Raw genomic sequence first — 20,222 nt, 5'->3', positions numbered from 1 at the left:
AGGAGTCAAGTCAGGAGTTTGCCAAGTGGTTTAAATTTAGTGGCCCAAACGTCTTCCACTGTGTCTAGAGCACCCCTCCCTACTCCTGAGATTGCTGGGGACTTCTCCAAGGAAGAAAATACCAACTCTTCAGTAGGGCATCTATTTATAAACAATGATACTCATTTACCCTAGAGTTCATTTATCTCTCATTGTAATTGTTTAACGTTCTGAAGGCCGCATTTACCATTCAGTGGGCTGTTCTGTTCACATTGTCAGTAAATATGTATTGTATCTGAATTGACTTAAGAGTCAACAAGGTAATTATGTTGCAATGTTAAGTGTCTTTAAGCACAAATATCAAAATAAAAAACAACAATAACAGCTATTTGAGTATTCAGGTATCTTAAAACACTTTGAGTGCTATATGTGCAGAATCATTATATGATTTTTCCACAGAATACTTACTAAGCTTCGTGGGAAGTGCTCCTTTGCCATCTGCCTTTAAACAGAACTTGACATTAAAACTGTAGGAAAATAAAAATATATTAACAAATCCTATAATCCAGTTTAGACAAAGTTTTGAATATCACCCCTAAATCTCGCATTTCTAATACACAGTTTACATAGTGAAGCCTTCTATATCTCTCATGTCTTAATATTATTCATGAAATATGAAACTACACAGAATAACCTAACTCATGCTTCAGTAATTTAAGCACATTTCCTTTCATGGTACCTTGATGGTAGAAAAAGAAAAAGAAAAGAAATCTTCTAACCTCTTCTCATGTTTAGAGAACCTACTGATAAATCTCAAGGAGGAAAAGGGCAGACCAGGTTCAAAATAACATCTCATTGGGACGTCTGGGTGGCTCAGTGGTTGAGCATCTGCCTTGGGCTCAGGGCGTGACCCCGGGGTCCTGGGATCGAGTCCCACATCGGGCTCCCTGCATGGAGCCTGCTTCTCCCTCAGCCTGTGTCTCTGCCTCGCTCTGTTGTCTCTCATGAATAAATAAAATCTTTAATAACATCTCATTTACTAAAAAGCCCCATCAAAGCTCCCTTTAATTAGAAAGCTCCTCTAGAAGAGTGTTTTTCACATTTTATTAATGGGTCATGAAATTAGTTTAATGGGTTGGGTTAGCCACTATCTTAAAAAATAAACCAAATAAATAAAATTGACTGAAGCGTAGGATTTCATGGAACTTTTAATTACATACATGTTTTTATTGGCTCATGATGCAAAATATATTTCATACTACGTGCCATAATCAAAAACATATGAAAGCTACTGCTCAGTGTCTTCGAAACCTTTGAATTATTAGCAAAATTTTAAATAACTATTAGCAACTTCACAAGGGTATGCAAAGTAAAGGGAAGAAAGACAGTAAAACTTAAAGCCAAAATCTGAAAACAACTTCCCTGACAATCAATATAGATTAGGATAAAATGTTAGTAAGTTTTTAATGCAAGCCAATGAAAGAAATAAAATTGTGAAAAACGTTTTTAGTAACTATGTAATTCAAAAACAAAATCAGGAAAAATATTTTTTCATTAGTTCCTCTGAAGTAAAATCTCCCCAGCTTCCAATCATTCCACCGTGCATTTGTCAGAAGATCCCTGATTTCTCCATGTAACCAGGAACATAAAGAACCATGTTCCCCACAGTGAGGTACTCATGGCATTTTTAGTAATAAATGGGTCAAGATTTTCCTTAATCTTATCCTTATTTTGACACGTATGAGAAAGATGCTGGGTTTCTCTAGCTTATTTTAAAATGTTTTTAAGTAAAATATGAATCAATTTAAAGAAAAAAAAACTGTAGGGGCGCCTGGGTAGTTTTAGTCAGTTAAGTGTCCAACTCTCGATCTCAATTCAGGTCTTGATCTTAGGGTCGTGAGTTCAAGCCCCATGACGGGCTTAAAAAAAAAAAGAAGAGGAAGAAAAAAACTTTAAAAAATTATACATATAGGTAGGATGAAAATATACTAAAAATCATATAATGTAGCAAAAAATAGCATGCAAATAATGGAGAATTGAGAAATACTGGGCTAGAAAAGAATTCAGACATTACACTTACCAAAAACTTTATATTTTTCTTTAGAAATTAATAAAGGAATAATTGGAAGAATAAGTATATTATACTGGTAATATATTACTTATAATATATATTTAATATATATAATATTTTTCATACAGCTAGCTATTCACAGATACTAAATCTGGAAAAGATCATATCTTTTTTTAAAAGGTTTTATTTATTTATTCATGAGAGGTACAGAGAGAGGCAGAGACACAGGCAGAGGGAGAAGCAGGCTCTCTGCAGGGAGCCTGATGCGGGACTTGATCCCAGGACCCCGGGATCACTCCCTGAGCCCAAGGCAGACGCTAAACCGCTGAGCCACCCAGGAGTCCCAACATCATATCTTTTAAAAATTAATATGTTCATAGGCCTGTTTAGAATTAAATATAAATGAGTTATCAGATCTTATGAGCTTTTTCTTCTTTTTGAATATGTTCACTGAGCATGCATCAATTTTTAAAAATGAAGTTCATACTAGTTTGCAGCATATTTCTAGAGACTTCTACTTATCTACTTTGCAATAATATTTCCATAATCCAACCTACGAAAAGAGAGGACACTCACAGAAACTGTTTTAGTAATGTGTCAGGTCCCCCCCACCCCATTTCCAATTGTTTTCAAAATGACTGCAACAATAATCACAATGATAACTATTATTAGCCCGATGCCCTTACCAGGAAACTTTGAGCTCTGTCCCAGGGAGTGGGCAGGTTTTATTGTCTTGATTTAAAATGCTAGGGTATACTTCAAGGCCAGCATTGACGGTTATAACTGGTCTGGCTCTGTTGTAAAAAAAGAAAAGAAAAGAAAAAAAGTTATTTGAAATGTCCGTTGACCTAAACACCTTAGGTTTACATTCACCGCATATGCAAGTGCAATGTCCACTAAAGCAACTCTTTATCGTAGCAAAAATAAAAACCAGCTACACAGAGAGTGGCCCAGTACTCCTGTCTGCCGGGGCCTGTGGCTTAGCACTGGAAGTCCCATGACCTGGCAAATCCCTCAGTTCCAGGCAAAGCCGGACAACCGGCCACCGGATCTGCGGTCAGTCCGCCCGAGCAGGATGGCCCAACGCGTTGTGGGGCTCTCCGTGACGCAACGCAATCCGGGAGAGGAGAGGAGCGACATACGTCCACCGTGGGGACGTCAGTTCATCTCTAAGATACATCCAACATGTAATTTTTATATGAGAGAAAATATAAACCGCGATGTACAAAGGATGCACACCCCACACATCTACTTTTTGAGTGCACGGACTGTTTCTGGTGGCGTATATACCCGTAAACCAGTGACCGGCATGAGAAAAAGCGTCTTGTTTTGTTTATGCCCTTTCTGTGCTATTTGAGTATTTACAACACACATGATTAATTCTTTGATGACCATTTTGAAAACCCGAAATAATAAATTAAAATAGTCTTCCAAAGTTCAGATGCACAGATTTAAACCCTGTATAAGAAATATACTATTTTCTTCCCAGGATCAATCCTGGAATCTATATGGACACACAGGTGGTCTCGAGCTGACCAACACAAATTCCATTACACAGAACGAATGTTGGTTATCCTGGCACGTATAAACACAGCCCATGGAAGTGTAACCTACTTGGGATTCCAGATGATAGCCTAAAGCATGAGGAATTGGTTAAATATAAATAATCGGGAACATGGATGAAGCTGAGAAATACAGGTATGTGGATTTATACATATTGCTCTAATAATAAAAATATGGATTTGGGGAGTCATTACATACTGCCCCTGTGGTCACAGAATGCTGGGGCATGAACACCAAGTTTATTTCTTGCCTCTTTAGAAGAGAATGTAAACTCATGTAAATTTTAAAGAGAGATTTAAAACAGGAGAATATATTGAACATAATTCAAAGAACCAAGAGGGAAAAATCTGAATGCTTTTCCAAATTGAAAAAAAAAAAAAAATCTCTCCATCTCTCTCCTTTGAGATTTCCCTGTCAATTCAGAATATTCCTATATTACAGGGTATAGAATCATGCTCACCTGTATAACACAGCTCTATCTACACCAAAAGCGCCTACAATTAAGTCTTAAAAGAGAGGAGAAAAACATGTTAGTAATAATCAACAATGCTTTTTTAAATTCACACACCATTCTATAAAACTTTCAGTGTATGCAAGAAAGACTTAGACATAGTTTCAAAACTATTCTTCATTAAGTGGTTGTAAGATTATTTCTATAAGGCAAAAACCTATGAAAACTCTAAATAAGGGGTCATCAAATGGCAAACACTCATCATAAAGATAATCGTTCATCTGGTAGACAAGTACCTTTTTAACGAAAACTTTATAAACATCAACAACAATACGGAAGTGCATAGAACTCAAATACGTATGCCCCTCAAAGGGAAAAGTTTTATAGAGGTGCCTGTAGATTTTACAGTCTCATTGTAAAATTCATTATAAATTTAAATTTCATTATGGGATCCCTGGGTGGTGCTGCGGTTTGGCGCCTGCCTTTGGCCCAGGGCGCGATCCTGGAGACCCGGGATCGGGTCCCACATCGGGCTCCCGGTGCATGGAGCCTGCTTCTCCCTCTGCCTGTGTCTCTGCCTCTCTCTCTCTCTCTCTCTGTGACTATCATGAATAAATAAAATCTTTAAAAAAAAAAATAAAAAAAAAAATAAATTTCATTATAAATTTTTTTCACTTTCTTTCAAAAACAAAACAGAACCAAAAAAGCACATTACATATACGCACAATACTTAGAATGATAGCTGGCGGCATTCAAATGAACAAGAACACAATGCATTAATTTTTATATGTAGCTGGTACAATGGGTTTGCGATCAAGAAAAAAACGAAAGAAGAGCTCCATCTCGTAGCATACCCAGGGTAAGTCTGAGGAAACCCTTTCTAAGCAGAAAAGTACATGAGAAATCATAAAGATCCATAGATTGGGTTCCATAAAAATTAAGAACTCCTTTATGCACAAAAAGCAAACATAACAAACAGAAATGTATATTTATATATATTATATATATATATATGTTAAGGAGTTAGAATCTTCAATATTTAAGGCACTGCCACAAGTTTAAAGAAAAAAAAAAAAAGAAAAATAACATTCCAATAGAAATAAGCAAAAAAAAAAAAAAAAGTAAAAAGAAATTCACGGAATATATATTCACGGAATATATATAAGAAATTAGAAGGGATCCCTGGGTGGCGCAGCAGTTTGGCGCCTGCCTTTGGCCCAGGGCACGATCCTGGAGACCCAGGATCAAATCCCACATCGGGCTCCTGGTGCATGGAGCCTGCTTCTCCCTCTGCCTATGTCTCTGCCAATCTCTCTCTCTCTGTGGCTATCATAAAATAAAAAATAAATAAAAATAAAAAATAAAAATTAAAAAAAAAAGAAATTAGAAATAAGCAAAAAAAAAAGTAAAAAGAAATTCACGTAATATCTATATAAAAATGCTTTTATATACATATAAAATAAAAATGCTTACCCTCCCTGATTAAAACTATGAAGTAGAACAAAGTAACATTTTCCACCTATCATATAATTTAAAGTTATTTTAAAAGAAACAACAGATGATCCTCAGTATAGACACAAATGTCTGGGTGATGATCACTCTGGTGAGTGCTTTAAAAAGTTGCAAAATCTTTTGGAAGTAGCGGGATTGTAACTTGACGATACATTTCAACAGACTTTTTTAAAAAGTGCCTATCTTTGACTCAGGATTCTAGAACTCTGTCCTAAGGAAATAATCAGAGGTATGCACTGGAATTACATGCAAGGACATAAATGCCCCAAAATAAAGTTAAATAAGACACAATACGGACATTTGATGGAAGGGGAAATATAAAACTCATGTTTAGAAGAATCATGAATAATACAGGGGAAGATTCTTGACTTTAAGTGAATAAAATATGCTATTATCGGTGCCTAAAGCATACCTCTATTTTGCTAAAAAAAAAAATATATTGTGTGAATGCATTGGAAAAATGATTGGAAGATACACTTTGTTGTATTTTCTAAAATTTCTAAGACATCTATACTGCATTAATAACCAAAAAAATCTCTTGAAATAACACTAACAGGTAAGAATCAACTTTCTGCCCTATTTCCCAAAGCATTCCCACACATTTGTATATTGGGCTCAAATGAGCGGTTTCAACAATAAACGTAACCCAAATCTTCCGCATTATATTTCGTTGAAAGAATGGACCCGTTCTGATCCAGATCCATCATAATGCGCCAAAGTATATAAGCGCTAGAAAAAGGCCTCCCCCTTCCTGTGCTGGTTCAAACCAACCGGCAACCACCTCGGACAAATCCCCTCCTTCTGTTTCTTTTCTCACCCGTCACAGGGTGCGATACGGAGCTGGGCTGGCCTAGAGTCCTCACCGGCCTTCCCGGGAGAATCACATGCGATAATGCATTTTTTTTTTTTTAAATCACAATGATTCGTCAAGCCCGTGAAAATGCTAGACCATTAAAAACAAACCAACCAAAAAGACACTTTAAAAAGTTAGAATGACTATTCAGCGTTTTGTTTCGAGCTCCTGCGACATTGTTCTCTGACGGCGCGATACAGACTTCAGGTTACAGACTTGAGGACAAAAGGCGAAAGGAAACGTAGAGGGCGTGGGTCACACTGGAAACTCCCAGCAAGTAGACTGCTCTTGGCTTCAGTGATAAGAGCTGGGCCTTCAGCACAGCAGGTACAAACAACACCTGAACTATGTCCCCGAAATGACTCATAACCTCCATCAGGAGAGCGGTAACTACAACCCGTGCTATCAGGCCCGGAAAACCTAAGGAACGCTTATGTGTTCCTAGCAAAGCACCTGGATATCCATTTCTGTCTATGTCCGTGGCTCCTTTCATTGAGTAGCCGAAGCTGGGCGGCATGCTCCGAGCAGCCCACTTCCCTTCCAGGATTTGAGATGGGACTGCGTTCAAGCCTGTTAGTCTTCCATTGAAAATATAAACAAGTCCCTTCTGATCTTCACCCCCATACGGTGCAGCAATCGCAATATCTGTGGGGGGAAGAAAAGGAGGAGAGGGGGGTTTGGAGAGAAATGAGGAGGAGAAGGGGAAGGAGGAGGAAAAGTAAGGAGGGGGGGGCAAGAACAGAGAGAAAGTGGTGTTAGTACTTATTATCTACACGGCAAAGGCCTAAATGCAGGGATCTTCTGCTTTCCAAAGGTCTCCCCCCTACACCCAGCCGCGGTTAGGTAAGTCCTGCATTAGGACCTGTCCTTGCTGCCTGAAAGAAATCTGAAGAGGATCCGCTTTTACCAAGAAAAGCAGAATCAGCGCTCAGCATCTGTTTTTGCAAAAAAATGAACCCCGGTGGAGGCTGTGCGCGCCCGGAAGGGCAAGAGTGGCGCCCACAGGCTCCGTCCCCGGAACTGCACCCAGCATCTCAGCCCAAACCGGCACAGCACGGGCAGCGTGAGCATCTGCGCCGTATCTCAACTTATTTCGTGCAAGACGTGTCCCGAGGTATCACGAGAGCCTGAGAGTTGCTTCTTCACCTTACATCACTTCTGCTGATGAACGTTTTCGGTTTCCTTTTTTTTTTTTTTTAAGTTTTTATCTATTTATTTGAGAGAGAGAGAGAGAGAATGCATGTGCGAGGCGGAGGGGCCGGGGCGAGGGGGAAGCAGGCTCCCCGCGGAGCAGGGGGCCCCATGATGCGGGCTCCATCCCCCGGGGGATCCCCAGCTTGGGAGTTTTCCCAGGAAGGCTCTATGTCCGGTTAGCAGGGGGAAACCTATATTCGTACAGCCCGCTCACCGCAATAAATACTGGTTTAAAGCGTAGTAGCATATTCTTTATTCAAAAGCAACAACCTTGGGATCCCTGGGTGGCGCAGCGGTTTGGCGCCTGCCTTTGGCCCAGGGCGCGATCCTGGAGACCCGGGATCGAATCCCACATCGGGCTCCCGGTGCATGGAGCCTGCTTCTCCCTCTGCCTGTGTCTCTGCCTCTCTCTTTCTCTCATGAATAAATAAGTAAAATCTTTAAAACATAAAATAAAAATAAACTGCTAGGGACAGCCGGGTGGCTCAGTGGTTTAGCGCCTGCCTTTGGCCCAGGGCGTGATCCTGGAGTCCCGGGATCGAGTCTCACATCGGGCTCCCTGCATGGAGCCTGCTTCTCCCTCTGCCTGTGTCTCTGCCTCTCTCTCTCTCTCTCTCTCTCTCTCTCTCTCGTAAATAAATATCTTTAAAGAAAAATAAAAATAAGTTGTTAAATAGGGCTATTATAAAACAATGAGCTCGTATTTTTTACTTGCCCCCCAGAAGGGAAGTTATGGCCTCCTTCTGAATTTCTTAGATGCCACAACAAAGTCAGGGCTTTAAAAGTAGGAACAACAAATCAACAAATCGACAAATCAGCAAATCGGCAAATCGTACCTGTAAGAGATGCAGTTAGGGTCACATGGCCTCCAGGGGGTGCCTGGGTGCATTTTTTTACATTTGCATCCAAATGGGACAGTAGAGGGTGCTGCTGCTACACAGGATGGAGAGAAAAATCCCCACCTGACCCCGGGCTCCCTGGGAAAGCAGATTTCTCTGTAGAAATTAACCACTCACTGCAAGACTCTTAAGATAAGGCTATATGAATAACGATTCATCAGAATCCCTTTTTCTTTTTAAATTTGTTCTGACTTTAAAAAATAAAAAAAAAATAAAAAAAACTTGTTCTGACTTTTAAGGAAAAAGAGCAACTGTCGTTTGACCCGGTGTGTCGCTGCCAATCAAATGCTTCCTTCCAGGAAGATCTGCTACTACGACCTCCCGTCGTCGAGGAGGGTGGACACGAAATCAGGAACCCACTGCTGTCGAACCCGGATCTTACCATTGAAGCCATCCTGGTCCAGGTCGCCCAGAGGGGCGATGGCACTGCCGAACCTGGCAAAGACCTCAAACCCGTTCAGCTTGGTCGTCTGGAAGTCTCCCGAAGCTCTCTGCAGAGACACGGAAACCTGCCCCACCTCTTGGAGTTTGCCGTCAGAACCACGATCCATGAAGAGAGGCGCTCCGATGAACACATCTGCGTAACTGCAAGAACCGGATGCTCGTCACTACGGCAAGATCACGTTCCATCTATGAGCAATGACTTTTCTTATGAAAACTCAGCCTCTCCTCTCTCTCTCTGTCATGACCAGATTGAAGCATAAAGTCATTTCAGACTGAAACCTTCCTCCAACTCCTTTAAGAAACCACGAGTGGTTCACAAACATGACCTTATCCCTTCTTATCGCAAAAGCTACTGGAATCATGAACTTTTCTCGTATTTGTGATAAGGTTGGTTCAAATGGTTTCTTTGAACAGAAAGATCAGCAGGAAGGGGACAAAGAAACAAAAGAAAGACTGTTTAGTTTTAGCAACGCATTTATAAACCGTTCCCGGAAACATCGTTTTAGACTTACTCATCCCCATTAATGTCAGTGGCAGCAACAGAAAATCCAAAATATGCAGCCATCTGGATAAAAAAGAAGAAAATGAAATATTTACTTTTCATTCAACTAGTGTGGACAGTTAATATTCTTGGTGTATTCATCACACAAAAGGGTCTTTTTTTTTTTTCTCTCTCTCTCTCCATACAGAGCGCTTCAATCTTGATTTCTTCTCTTAGGTTTCTTCTCCCAACACAATCCGGTGATGATGCTTTTATATTTTCCTGGATTTAAGGGCAAAATACGTCCCTGCATATCAGGTCAGTGTCTCGCACGCATCCCACTTGGGCCCAAGTGTGATCAATACTCCTTCCCAGGCCTAACCTATCACCGCCCTTCCTCTCCACCGCCCAGCATGCGGCAGACGCAGACACACCACCAGAAGGACAGAGTCACAGACAGTTTTCCACGAGCCCAAGAAGCCATCAGTGGGGGTCTGTGTAGTGAAGATAACAGACGATGATCATTACCAGGTGATAGCTGGCTCTCCCGAAGATAACGGGACGACTGTTAATAGGTCCTCACCGGCCCTCCCTAAGTGAACACGCTGCTACTCTCAAGAAATCACTGCTTAGAAAGACCTCGGAATGACTCTGTTCTTGTCTCACGTCTCAGCTGGTTGGTTGCCCAGGGGCGTTGCTTTTGGATCATACACAGGACAAATGTTTCTGGACGTGTTACAGGATTACGTGGAAGGAGAGAGACGGTCCTTTCCTCCAGGACACGGGACCGCCCCGGACCGAGCAGTCTGGCTGGAAATGAGCGTGAAAAGGAAAGTTCTACAGGTGGCGTGTACGGCGTGTGTGTCTGCAATTTCTGTATTTCCTTAAAAAACGAGCCACGTGCAACGAAAAATGAGCATGCAGAAGCGAAACTGAGAGAGGGGACAGTTTAAGGATGGACCGAGGTGAGGAATGGGTCAACACACCGGAAAGGAGAACGTCTGCAAAGCTTCCACAATGCGATCAGTGGAGCCGCCAGGAGGGAGTTACGGGGAGGCCTGCGCCATCTGGTTTGGGGTGAATGAGCGTGAGGGAAGACAGCGAGAGGGGCCCCTGCACGCCGTGGCCGGGTCCGAGCGGGCGTCCGCCGTGCAAGCGCAGCCTTCGGGCCTGGTCTCGCGGGCCCTCTGCCCCGACGTGCAGAGAGAAGCCGGGCATTTACGGAGACAAGTTTTATCCTGGGCACCAGGACGGAAGTGCCTTCCGGTGGTTGTTGCTACGACCCCATAAGGAAGCCACCTCTGTCCCTATTCTTTATGAGTGACCCACCACATTCACGGTGGCACGTACCTTGTGTTACGCAGTAGGACCGTGAACCCAGAGCCTAGGTCTGTCCTCAAGCGAAGACCGCCCGGCACCCCCCGGCACCCAAAAAAACGGCGGCGGAAGAGGAAGAAAGACAGCATCATGCACTGTGTGCGACAAGATCCAGGGACACACTGGGCATCCCCCAGGACAGGCTGCGTGAGGCCGGGGGGTCACGGGTGCCCGGAGGGATGCGCACCCCCCGCCGCCGCTCTGACCGCCTGTCGGCTGCAGGCCGCTCCATGCCGCGCACCTGCCCCGACTCTCACGCTTGGGGAGTCTATGCCGCGAGCCTGCCGATCCTCCTGCAAAGCCATGCACGGCGTCTCCGGAGCAGGACGTGGGCTCGAGTCCCCGGCCCGCAAACCGCGAGACGCTTCTTTTTCCCGGGCCGCCAAACTTCCCCTTTGTCGTCCCTAAATTCTCTGATGCAAAGAGTAGGAAAGGCCATGAAACGCCTGCACCTGCAGAGAACGTCTGGTACCTGAGAGCACTACCTCCCACCTGAAGAACGCTTTCTCTCACGTCCTCGGGCGAAGTGCGCTCACGACACCCGTATTGTAGGCATCGGCGCCACGCTCCGTTTTGCATCCGGTAGGACTACAAGGCACGGAGGACGCCTTTACGGGGAGTTCAGTGTCATCAGCAAAGAAAGAGGAAGTTTCTGTGCTTTGGCGTGTATGGCGTGTGTGTCTGCAATTTCTGTATTTCCTTAAAAAATGAGCCACGTGCAGCGAAAAATGAGCGTGAAAAACGTGCAATTACAGAAGCCCTTCCTTACACAGAGGACTTTGGCCGGAGGTGAACCCTCTGAAGCCTGCTTTACATTCACCACAGTGACTATCAAACCAATATATCCATCTCACAGTCAACGCAAACCATTAGATCATCCGTAAGTCTACGACGTTAGGAATGCAGATGCTACAATACCAAACGAACAAAGCAGTCTAAGAGCGTACCTGGTCACCGGTGAAGTTGTGCAAGGACGACATGTTTTTCCCATCATAAATATAAACCTGTGGAGGAAAGACAAAAGCATATGAAATACGGTCGTAAAACAGAAGATAACCCAGAATTTTTTTTTTTTTTTTTAAAGATTCCTTTTAATTTTCCTACCATTCCCAAAGTCCTCGCCGCTCTCGGGACACCTGAAACAAAGTCTGAAAGGAAAAACATAATGACTCATTTTTTTTTTAAGACTTATTTTATTATTTATTTATGATAGACATAGAGAGAGAGAGAGAGAGAGGGAGGCAGAGACACAGGCAGAGGGAGAAGCAGGCTCCATGCCAGGAGCCCGACGTGGGACTCAATCCCGGGTCTCCAGGATCGCGCCCTGGGCCAAAGGCAGGTGCTAAACCGCTGAGCCACCCAGGGATCCCCATAATGACTCATTTTCAAGACCAAGTATTGAGAACTGCAAGAAGAAATGGATTTACAGGAGGAGCGTTAGGTCCTGTTTTGTTATTTCAGCAGAAAAAGAAGGTAAAAAAAAAAAAAATCTTTGAAAATGGTACTCCACAATAAAGGGCCAGAACATTTTTTTTTTTTTAACCACAAATATCAAATGTCCACAAAATAGAGAAAGATTCTTGAGAACCTTCAGATAAATGCACGTGCGCCCTTAGGCTTTTGTCATCTTATTAAAAAGAGAAGGGTCAGGATAAAGTGACCCCAGAACAAAACTAAGTTGTATCTACAGTGATGAAAAATAATACAGAGTGAGATGGGGCGGAGGCGGCAGGGACACAGGAATGGGGTCAAGATCAGGGGAGTGTCTGGTTCCTAGACTGAGCTCGGTGGGCGGGGGGCGGGGGGGGGGGGGAGCGGGCAGAGGACGGAGAGAATCGCAGGGCGAGGGCCCAGAAGTCACAGGCGGTGCCTACGAGCCCTCCGACAGGACCCGCTCCACCAGAGCAAGAAGAAGAAACTGAAGAAAAACTAAAACGTCATGGGCTGGAGGGGGGCGCACGGGAAGACGCGGGGCCCCAGCCCGGGCGGCACCGACCCCTCGGCCCGTCCCCGCCACGCTCCACGCCGCCGGCCCAGACCCCGTACCTGCTCGGGCTTCGCAGTGTCGCCTGTCTCAAACCCTTAGGCTCTATCTTTTCAGGACGATCACACAGGGGGGTGCCGGGGGCTCCGGCCAAGCGGCTGCCAGGGCCCAGCTCGCCACCCCGGGGCCGGCAGCAAGGTCCCCCCCCCCAGCCCTGCTCCTCCCTCTCCTCCCGGCGGGGGCCCCCTGAGGCTACCTCTCGCTCTGTCTCTAAAAAAAAGGAAAAACTCTTGGAAAAAAAAGAAGAAGAAGAAGGATTAAATACAGTTTACACGCATCATACCATCTACGCCATCGCCGTTAAAATCTCCGACAGCCACGGAATAACCTAAAGGAACAAAACGGGAACCGCCATCAGGGCACAGTCAGTCCCCTGGCGCGCACCTGCCGAGCAGGCTTCCCTCGAGCGTACTTTCAAGTAGAACAGACTCTTGAACAGGGGCTCGAACTGCACAGGCAGGTTTTTTTTTCAATAAATACAGTATCGCACTGTAAATGCATGTTCTTGATGGTTTCTTGATATTTTCTTTCCTCCAGCTTGCTGCATTGTAAGAGTACAGCACATGATACACACGACACGCAAAATGTGTGTCGCTCCCGCCCTCCGCCTCAACCCGCCCCACCTTTCTCATACACTTTCAAAAAAAAAAAAATTAAAGACTTAAAAATTAGTTTAAAAAGTTATTATTAATCATTGTATAAATAACCACTCTTAAATTTCAACCACTGAAATGTAACCTATGTACCCAATAATAACCTGAAATTATGTGCCTATTCTTTAGATTAAAAAAAAAATTCTTTTTAATCTCTTTCAACATAAATTATTTTCCTGCTCAAAGTAGCATACACAAATACAGGACAAATAACACTGCAACTCCATAAAATGAATCCATATTTTGGTTTAACTCACCCAAATAACTGTCATCAAAAATAGCTTGAGCCGTCCGAGTTGCTAACTGGTTATTATACTTGATGCTGTAAACTTTGGGGTCATATTTAGATACGATTTCTGCCACTTGATCTGAAATGAGCTGACCTGAAAAATATATATAAAATCACTTTTTAATGGGAATTTATGATGCAGAGGATAGACGGCACCTGCACACACACATAAGGATAGCACTAGAGATTAGTGTTTGTAATTATTAGCCTTAAACAACTCTCCATAATAGTAAATCTGAAATTTGATATTTTTATAGTCACAATTACTTCTCTTCAAGCTAGTTCTTACAATTAGTCACAGCGAGGAGACAAAAGTTTTATAAATGCAAGATCTGTCTTAATGCACAAAAGAAATTGATGCTAAATAACTGGAGTAATAAAATCAAGAGCTGTTTCCCAAATAAATCCATTAGAATTTGAAAAACCTACTGAAATGACTAAATATCTTTTTTACTTTTACTAATTCTTTTCCCCCACAAATCATTTGGATACCTTTATGGAAAGGCCTGAATGGGTGAGTTCAATTCTTTTTTTTTTTTTTTTTTCAGAACCTTAAAGTTATCAGGTAGACAAGAAATCCTGAGCAGTACACAAAAATCAGATTGTGTTTCCTACCCCGAGAAAGGCTGGCTAATTTATCAAACATCACCTCCCTACATGAAGAAAATAATCTCTTCATTTCTGCCGTTTCAGAGACAAGCTCATAGCTAATGTTTCTCAGTCTGTCCCAATGGTCCAGTCACAAAGGTTGAGTCCGCAGGGTAGGAACACGCTCTGCTGCGGGCCACTTGCTTCATCCCCTGGGCCTAAACAGTACCTAACACGCAGCAGGAATCCAAAAAATACTTCTTGAATCAAAGAACATGGGAAAATCCCGTCATCTCTTTTGAATAAAATATAACTTTAACTATTTGTACAGAGATAACTCTGAGATCTATGGAAAAGATTCACTCTGACATACTTACTCATTCAGGGTAAAAATCTGCTGATTTTAATATTATTAGAACAAAATATTCTCTGCCCAACCAGTGAGTCTTTCAGTTCCATACCCTAGGAAATTTTTAGGAAAATTCCAATCAATACCGTATCGATTGTCTGCATCTGTCCTAACTTTTAAAGAGAAATGAACAGACACTGTGTAATACTCCAGGTGTTAAAAGAACTAGTGATCTAGGGGCGCCTGGGTGGCTCAGTCCATCAAGCGTCTGCCTTCAGGTCGGGTCATGATCCCCGGGGTCCTGGATCGAACCCGTCTTGGGCTCCCGCTCAGCACGGAGTGTGCTTCTCCCTCTCCCTCTGCTGCTCCCCCTGCTTGTGATCTCGCTCTCTCTCTTTTCTCTCTCACAAATAAATAAAATCTTAAAAAAATAAAAATAAAAAAAGAGGAAGAAGAGGAACTAGTCCTCTAAACATGTTCACAGCTGAGTCTCTGAAAAAGGCAGAGGTACCGAGTGGTCCTGACTGAGGTCACAGAATCCACCTCGGGCTCCCAGGCATTCTCAGCAGACTTCGCCCACCCCCCCCCCACCCCCCCACTGAATGACATAACTAGCACCAAAGGAAAAAAATAAATAAATTTGTGTTTTCTATCTTACTAGAAAATATTAGTATCTTCTATTTTAATCCTGGATGCAATTAGAACCGCTATTTCTGCTTTCATTTTAAAACTGTGAAACCCAACACACTTTTCCTAGATCATTCCATTTTCCAATAGATGTATATAATTTGTAGAAATTCAAATTCTTCTGTTTCGGTTACTATGCTGATCCACCTTTCCCTTAGTTTTCCCTTTTCTTTACTCTCTCCTTTGTCGTCCCTTTCACGTTTCCATTTATTCCCATTTCTCATCCCTTCTTATTTTCTTTACTATTTTCCTTCCATACATCTTTCTTTAGTTTCCCTTTCTACAAAGAAAAAGCAAGCATGGGCTTTCCTACAAAAAAAGCAAGTAAGGGAAAGCATAGTGTAGAATTCAGAAGTAAAATTCGGAATTAGAAAGTACTTGCACATCAACAGGGTCATAGGTTTTTCCAGCTCCTCCAGATACTGGTAATGCTTAAATATCAGAATAACAAGGAGCAAAAGTTCTGACCTTGTAAACAGCACGTTTTTAGCAGGAATCTAACAGGTGAATATACCGACTAAAGAAAATGTGTCTACCAAGTGATAAATGAAGCATAGAGCAAGTAAGCACATTGATTCTCCTGTTTCCAACTGTCCGCAAATAACCAAATAACGATGTTACGCATTTGTACAAACGGTTATTTTGTTGGGCCTCCCAGGATGACCCAGGAACAGGTTTTATTTTTAGATTGATGCCAGTTTAACTACATTCTTTTCTGAATGTATCCTCTGTTTTTAAAACTCCCCAAACACAAAGAAATCATTCTTGATGGCAGTGATTAACAAGAAAATAACCATTTAGCTATTCTAATGTGTAAATCTGAAAAACTTTAAAACCCCGAGCTTTCAGAATACCACAATTTGTGGTATTCCTGTCACTTCCGAATGCTTACATAAAAAGAAATCGTCTTCAATTACTTTATACATTTACTTTATAAATTACTAAAAGCATTGTTTATTTTTCTACTAGGAATATATATTAGATGTATTTCAACACGCCACCTATTTTATGTTCTATACATATTACATATAGGACACTACAGTCCTTTTTAAAAAAGAATACTGTGTAACAGACAGTGATTATACATCGAAATTGTATTTTTTGATGTATTTCTTTACAATAGTTTGAAAAATCTCACAGGCACAGAAGCTAAGTGAACATGAAACACAATCATTACTGAGTGATTTAAAAACTCTATTAACCTACCTTGCCAATAAAAACTACCAGGACCACCAAGAAGTACTCTGTCAGCCTAGATTAAATCAAACAAAAAGGTACGTATTTAAAAACAGGTGGTTTAGAAACTGAAAGCAATGCAATACACAGACAGCTAACATTCAATACACATGAAAGCTATACACACACACACACATATATATACACATCGAAGTCTTAAATCTCAAACACTAACTTATTTTCAGTAAATTTTCATTGCATCCTTTTCTAAAAGGCAAAAAAAAAAAACACAACAAAAATTAAAAAAGAGTTATAATGCATGTAATATATGAAAATGCACACATTGATTTTACAGATGCGGCTGCTGCACATGCTTGTTACGAAGCAAAACTGCGAAATATTTTTGAGGCACAATGAAGACAAAAAGTCATTGATTTTGTGTATTCCCTTTGTGACTACATAGGCAACTTTCTAATAATCATTAAAAATTATTTGGCTAATGAAAAATTATTTTTTTAGTGTCTTGCAGATCTAAACAAATGAAATTAGTGGGTAAAATGAAATTTCAGGGTAAGTTAGATGCACAAATTACACTTGACTAGCTCTTCTTGTATCTGTGACAAACTAAGTATCTAATTCGAGGTAACTGTATTTAGTGTTTGAGCACATTTTGGAAATTTCTTCCTTCTGGATGGAAAAAAAAAAAATTGTTTTCCCCCTTCAAACATACAGATAGCCCTTTCCAGCTTTCAACAATGTCCTGCCCTGACCATGTAAAAGACACTTCTAAGCTGTCTGCTTTAAAGGGAGACCTTTTTTTTCAGAAATGAGTTGAAGAAAGTAAACAGTTAATTTAGCAATGAGTATTCATCGTATGAGAGTATTTCTGGGGCTACAGCGCACAGGCATAGGGACAAAAACCTTATTTCAAAACTTATTTCATATTTTCAAACTCCTATTTGAAAATATGACATGAAAGTGTAAAGCCAATATTTATTAATATACTTTACCTGTTTTGCCTCAAGGTCTGAATTATGAGAAATTATGAGTAAATTCTGAATTATCGATTTCAAACTGAGTGATTTAAATCAATGATGTAGGAAAGTTAACGAGAACCATAGTCCTAGAAAAAGTTTTTTAGTAAAATAAAGATAAAATACAAATTTTTAATAAGAAAAGGCTTTACTGATTTTTTTGAATTACATAATTATACAGATTCTATTGTTTTAATAAATTTAAGGCATTTTCTAAGAAAGTCATAATAAGCTTTCTAAGGAAGCTCCACTTTTAATCAATATATATAAGATTTCTCTAGGAGTAATTAATATTCTCAATTTGAATTCAAAATGTTCACAGATGCTATCCAAAAAAATGCACACACACACAAAAAAATAATACAAAGAAAAGTACTTTAGAAAATTCTCCTTTGAAAACACCGAATTGTTATTTTAGAAAAACAGATTAAAAACTATCCACTCTGGAGGGCATATTAGCTCTATTAAAACTACACAGAGCCGTAGATATGAGGTTCTTTTCTTTTTTCTTTTTTTTTTTTTTTTGAGATTTTTTACAATAATTAAGTTGCTTCAGCTTTACTTGGTGCCTGTAGGCACATACAGGTGGCAACATGCATGTTTCTCAGCTTTTATGTAACTGAACTATGATTTTGTAACAAAGCTCCCATTGACAGAGTTTTGTGAAAAATCACTTTTAGTCAAAAAGAGAAAATTTTAATGCTGTATCAATCTATCTAGCTGGAAATTTTACTTAAGTCATAATGGCTATCTACATCTACAGGAGACTGTCCACTGTCCTCCCTTCCCATTCTGATGTCTATGTGAGATAAGCAACACCTGCTAGGGAGAGAATACAAGGCAAAGAATATCAAAATGCATGGGTCATTTTTATTAGCTGTTTTCATAAAACAGGTAATAGTTACAGAGAAGCAATTAACTTTTAACAATGGTTTAGATAATGAGGTAGATCTGAATCTCATTCAGTCTTAAACAAGGACTTACTTTGGTAAAATCAATGCTGAATCCTCCTTGACAAAATCCCTGTCCATCAGCATCAATATTTTCTAAAATAAAAAGATTGGAAATATACACAAACCCAAACATAAACAAATAACATAAAACAAAACATGAGAAAAATCTGTATCACTATAATCATAAGGCAACGTACTACGAATTGGGAATGTTCATTCACTCAGGCACTTAATGAGTTATTACCATATTCTAAAAAAAAACGAGTATGCATTTTTATCAGCACCATTTTCTCAGATATGGCAAGAGAGATCAAAGTTCCTGGGATGGTCACCAGGAAACAGAAACATCACCTGAAACAGTAGATTCAAAACTTATTTTTAACCACAACCCACAGGCAAGATTATTATATGTCATAACCCACACCACCCAACACGTACATAGTATATGTGTGTATATCACAGATAGGTAAGTAAGATAAAATGTCACAAAACAGTATCACTATTACCGTGTCCGGTATATTCTGATATTTTCCATTTTATTTCGTTCCATTTTTAAAAAATGACTGGTTACGAGCCACTATCCTGATTTTATAAAACGAAGATGAGTTGTGATCTACAAGTCAAAAATTCCAATATCAGAGATGCTTCAGTGGCTCAGCAGTTAAGTGTCTGCCTTCGGTCCAGGATATGATCCTGGAGACCCGGGATCGAGTCCCACATCGGGCTCCCTGCAGGGAGCCTGCTTCTCCCTCTGCCTGTGTCTCTGCCTCTCTCTCTGTCTCTCACGAATAAATAAACAAAATCTTAAAAAAAAAAAAAAATTCCAATATCAAATTACTATTATTGCTGCACAGTTGCCAGCCTATGGTCTTCACGAATTTATTACGAATACTAGTAAAGAGAAATATATATTCCTAATACGTATTTACTACACATACATTCTGTAGCCAACAACTATAAAACGTCTATTAAAAACGTACTTCAAAAAAATAAAATAAAATAAAATAAAATAAAGAAAAAAATAAATAAATAAAAAAAATAAAAACGTACTTCAAAATCTGGAGAGAGAGCTAAAAACCCTGACTTGATGTTTAGCAAAGAGCAAAATATGAAACCATCTTCATGATATATTTAGAACCTCACACAGTCTAATGAACATGAACATCTTCAAACTGGACCCTTTCAATTATTTTCCAAATGATCACAGACTCAGACTCTCTTTAGTCCCCTCTTATTTTGTTGTTCTCACAAAAGGGGACAATTTCTGGACAACCAGCCAATTAAATTAACTCTAATCATGAGTGATCCTGGACCTAGAACACAGGTTAAGGATGAACCTGAAGACTCTCCCTTGATTTATTTATCTCCAGGGTAACAAGGAATAATGAAACGCTCCTCTTCAGTTACCAAGGAATTCTTGTAGCCGATATTACAATATATAAATAATTATGCTGCAGTATTACTGAACCAGCCACCTACACACAGCAACCAAAAATACCTATTTTCAGTACAATTGAAAGAACAATTTCCAAAAAATTTTGTCAAATACTCTACACACAGCAACCAAAAATACTTATTTTCAGTACAACTGAACGGACAACTTCCAAAAAATTTTGTCAAATACT

General features: G+C 40.6%; 1 protein-coding gene across 1 annotated transcript in view; it reads right to left on the bottom strand.

Annotated features, from left to right (window-relative positions):
* Positions 1-20,222, bottom strand: part of ITGAV (integrin subunit alpha V) — an 87,671-nt gene that overhangs the window by 28,042 nt on the left and 39,407 nt on the right. Inside the window, exons 6-17 of the mRNA XM_038584523.1 lie at positions 18,629-18,690; positions 16,641-16,686; positions 13,779-13,904; positions 13,152-13,196; positions 11,929-11,972; positions 11,772-11,828; positions 9,479-9,531; positions 8,905-9,107; positions 6,883-7,074; positions 4,074-4,119; positions 2,737-2,844; positions 448-506 (exon numbers count right to left, since the gene is read on the bottom strand). Of these exons, the coding sequence (XP_038440451.1) occupies positions 448-506; positions 2,737-2,844; positions 4,074-4,119; positions 6,883-7,074; positions 8,905-9,107; positions 9,479-9,531; positions 11,772-11,828; positions 11,929-11,972; positions 13,152-13,196; positions 13,779-13,904; positions 16,641-16,686; positions 18,629-18,690 (1,041 nt within the window). The remainder of the gene's footprint in view (positions 1-447; positions 507-2,736; positions 2,845-4,073; positions 4,120-6,882; positions 7,075-8,904; positions 9,108-9,478; positions 9,532-11,771; positions 11,829-11,928; positions 11,973-13,151; positions 13,197-13,778; positions 13,905-16,640; positions 16,687-18,628; positions 18,691-20,222) is intronic.

The sequence above is a fragment of the Canis lupus genome, chromosome 36 (assembly GCF_011100685.1).
Source record: "Canis lupus familiaris isolate Mischka breed German Shepherd chromosome 36, alternate assembly UU_Cfam_GSD_1.0, whole genome shotgun sequence".
In the NCBI taxonomy this organism is placed as follows: domain Eukaryota; kingdom Metazoa; phylum Chordata; class Mammalia; order Carnivora; family Canidae; genus Canis; species Canis lupus.
The sequence above is the reverse complement of the archived record's forward strand: the minus strand, read 5'-3'. Positions and strand labels throughout refer to the sequence as shown.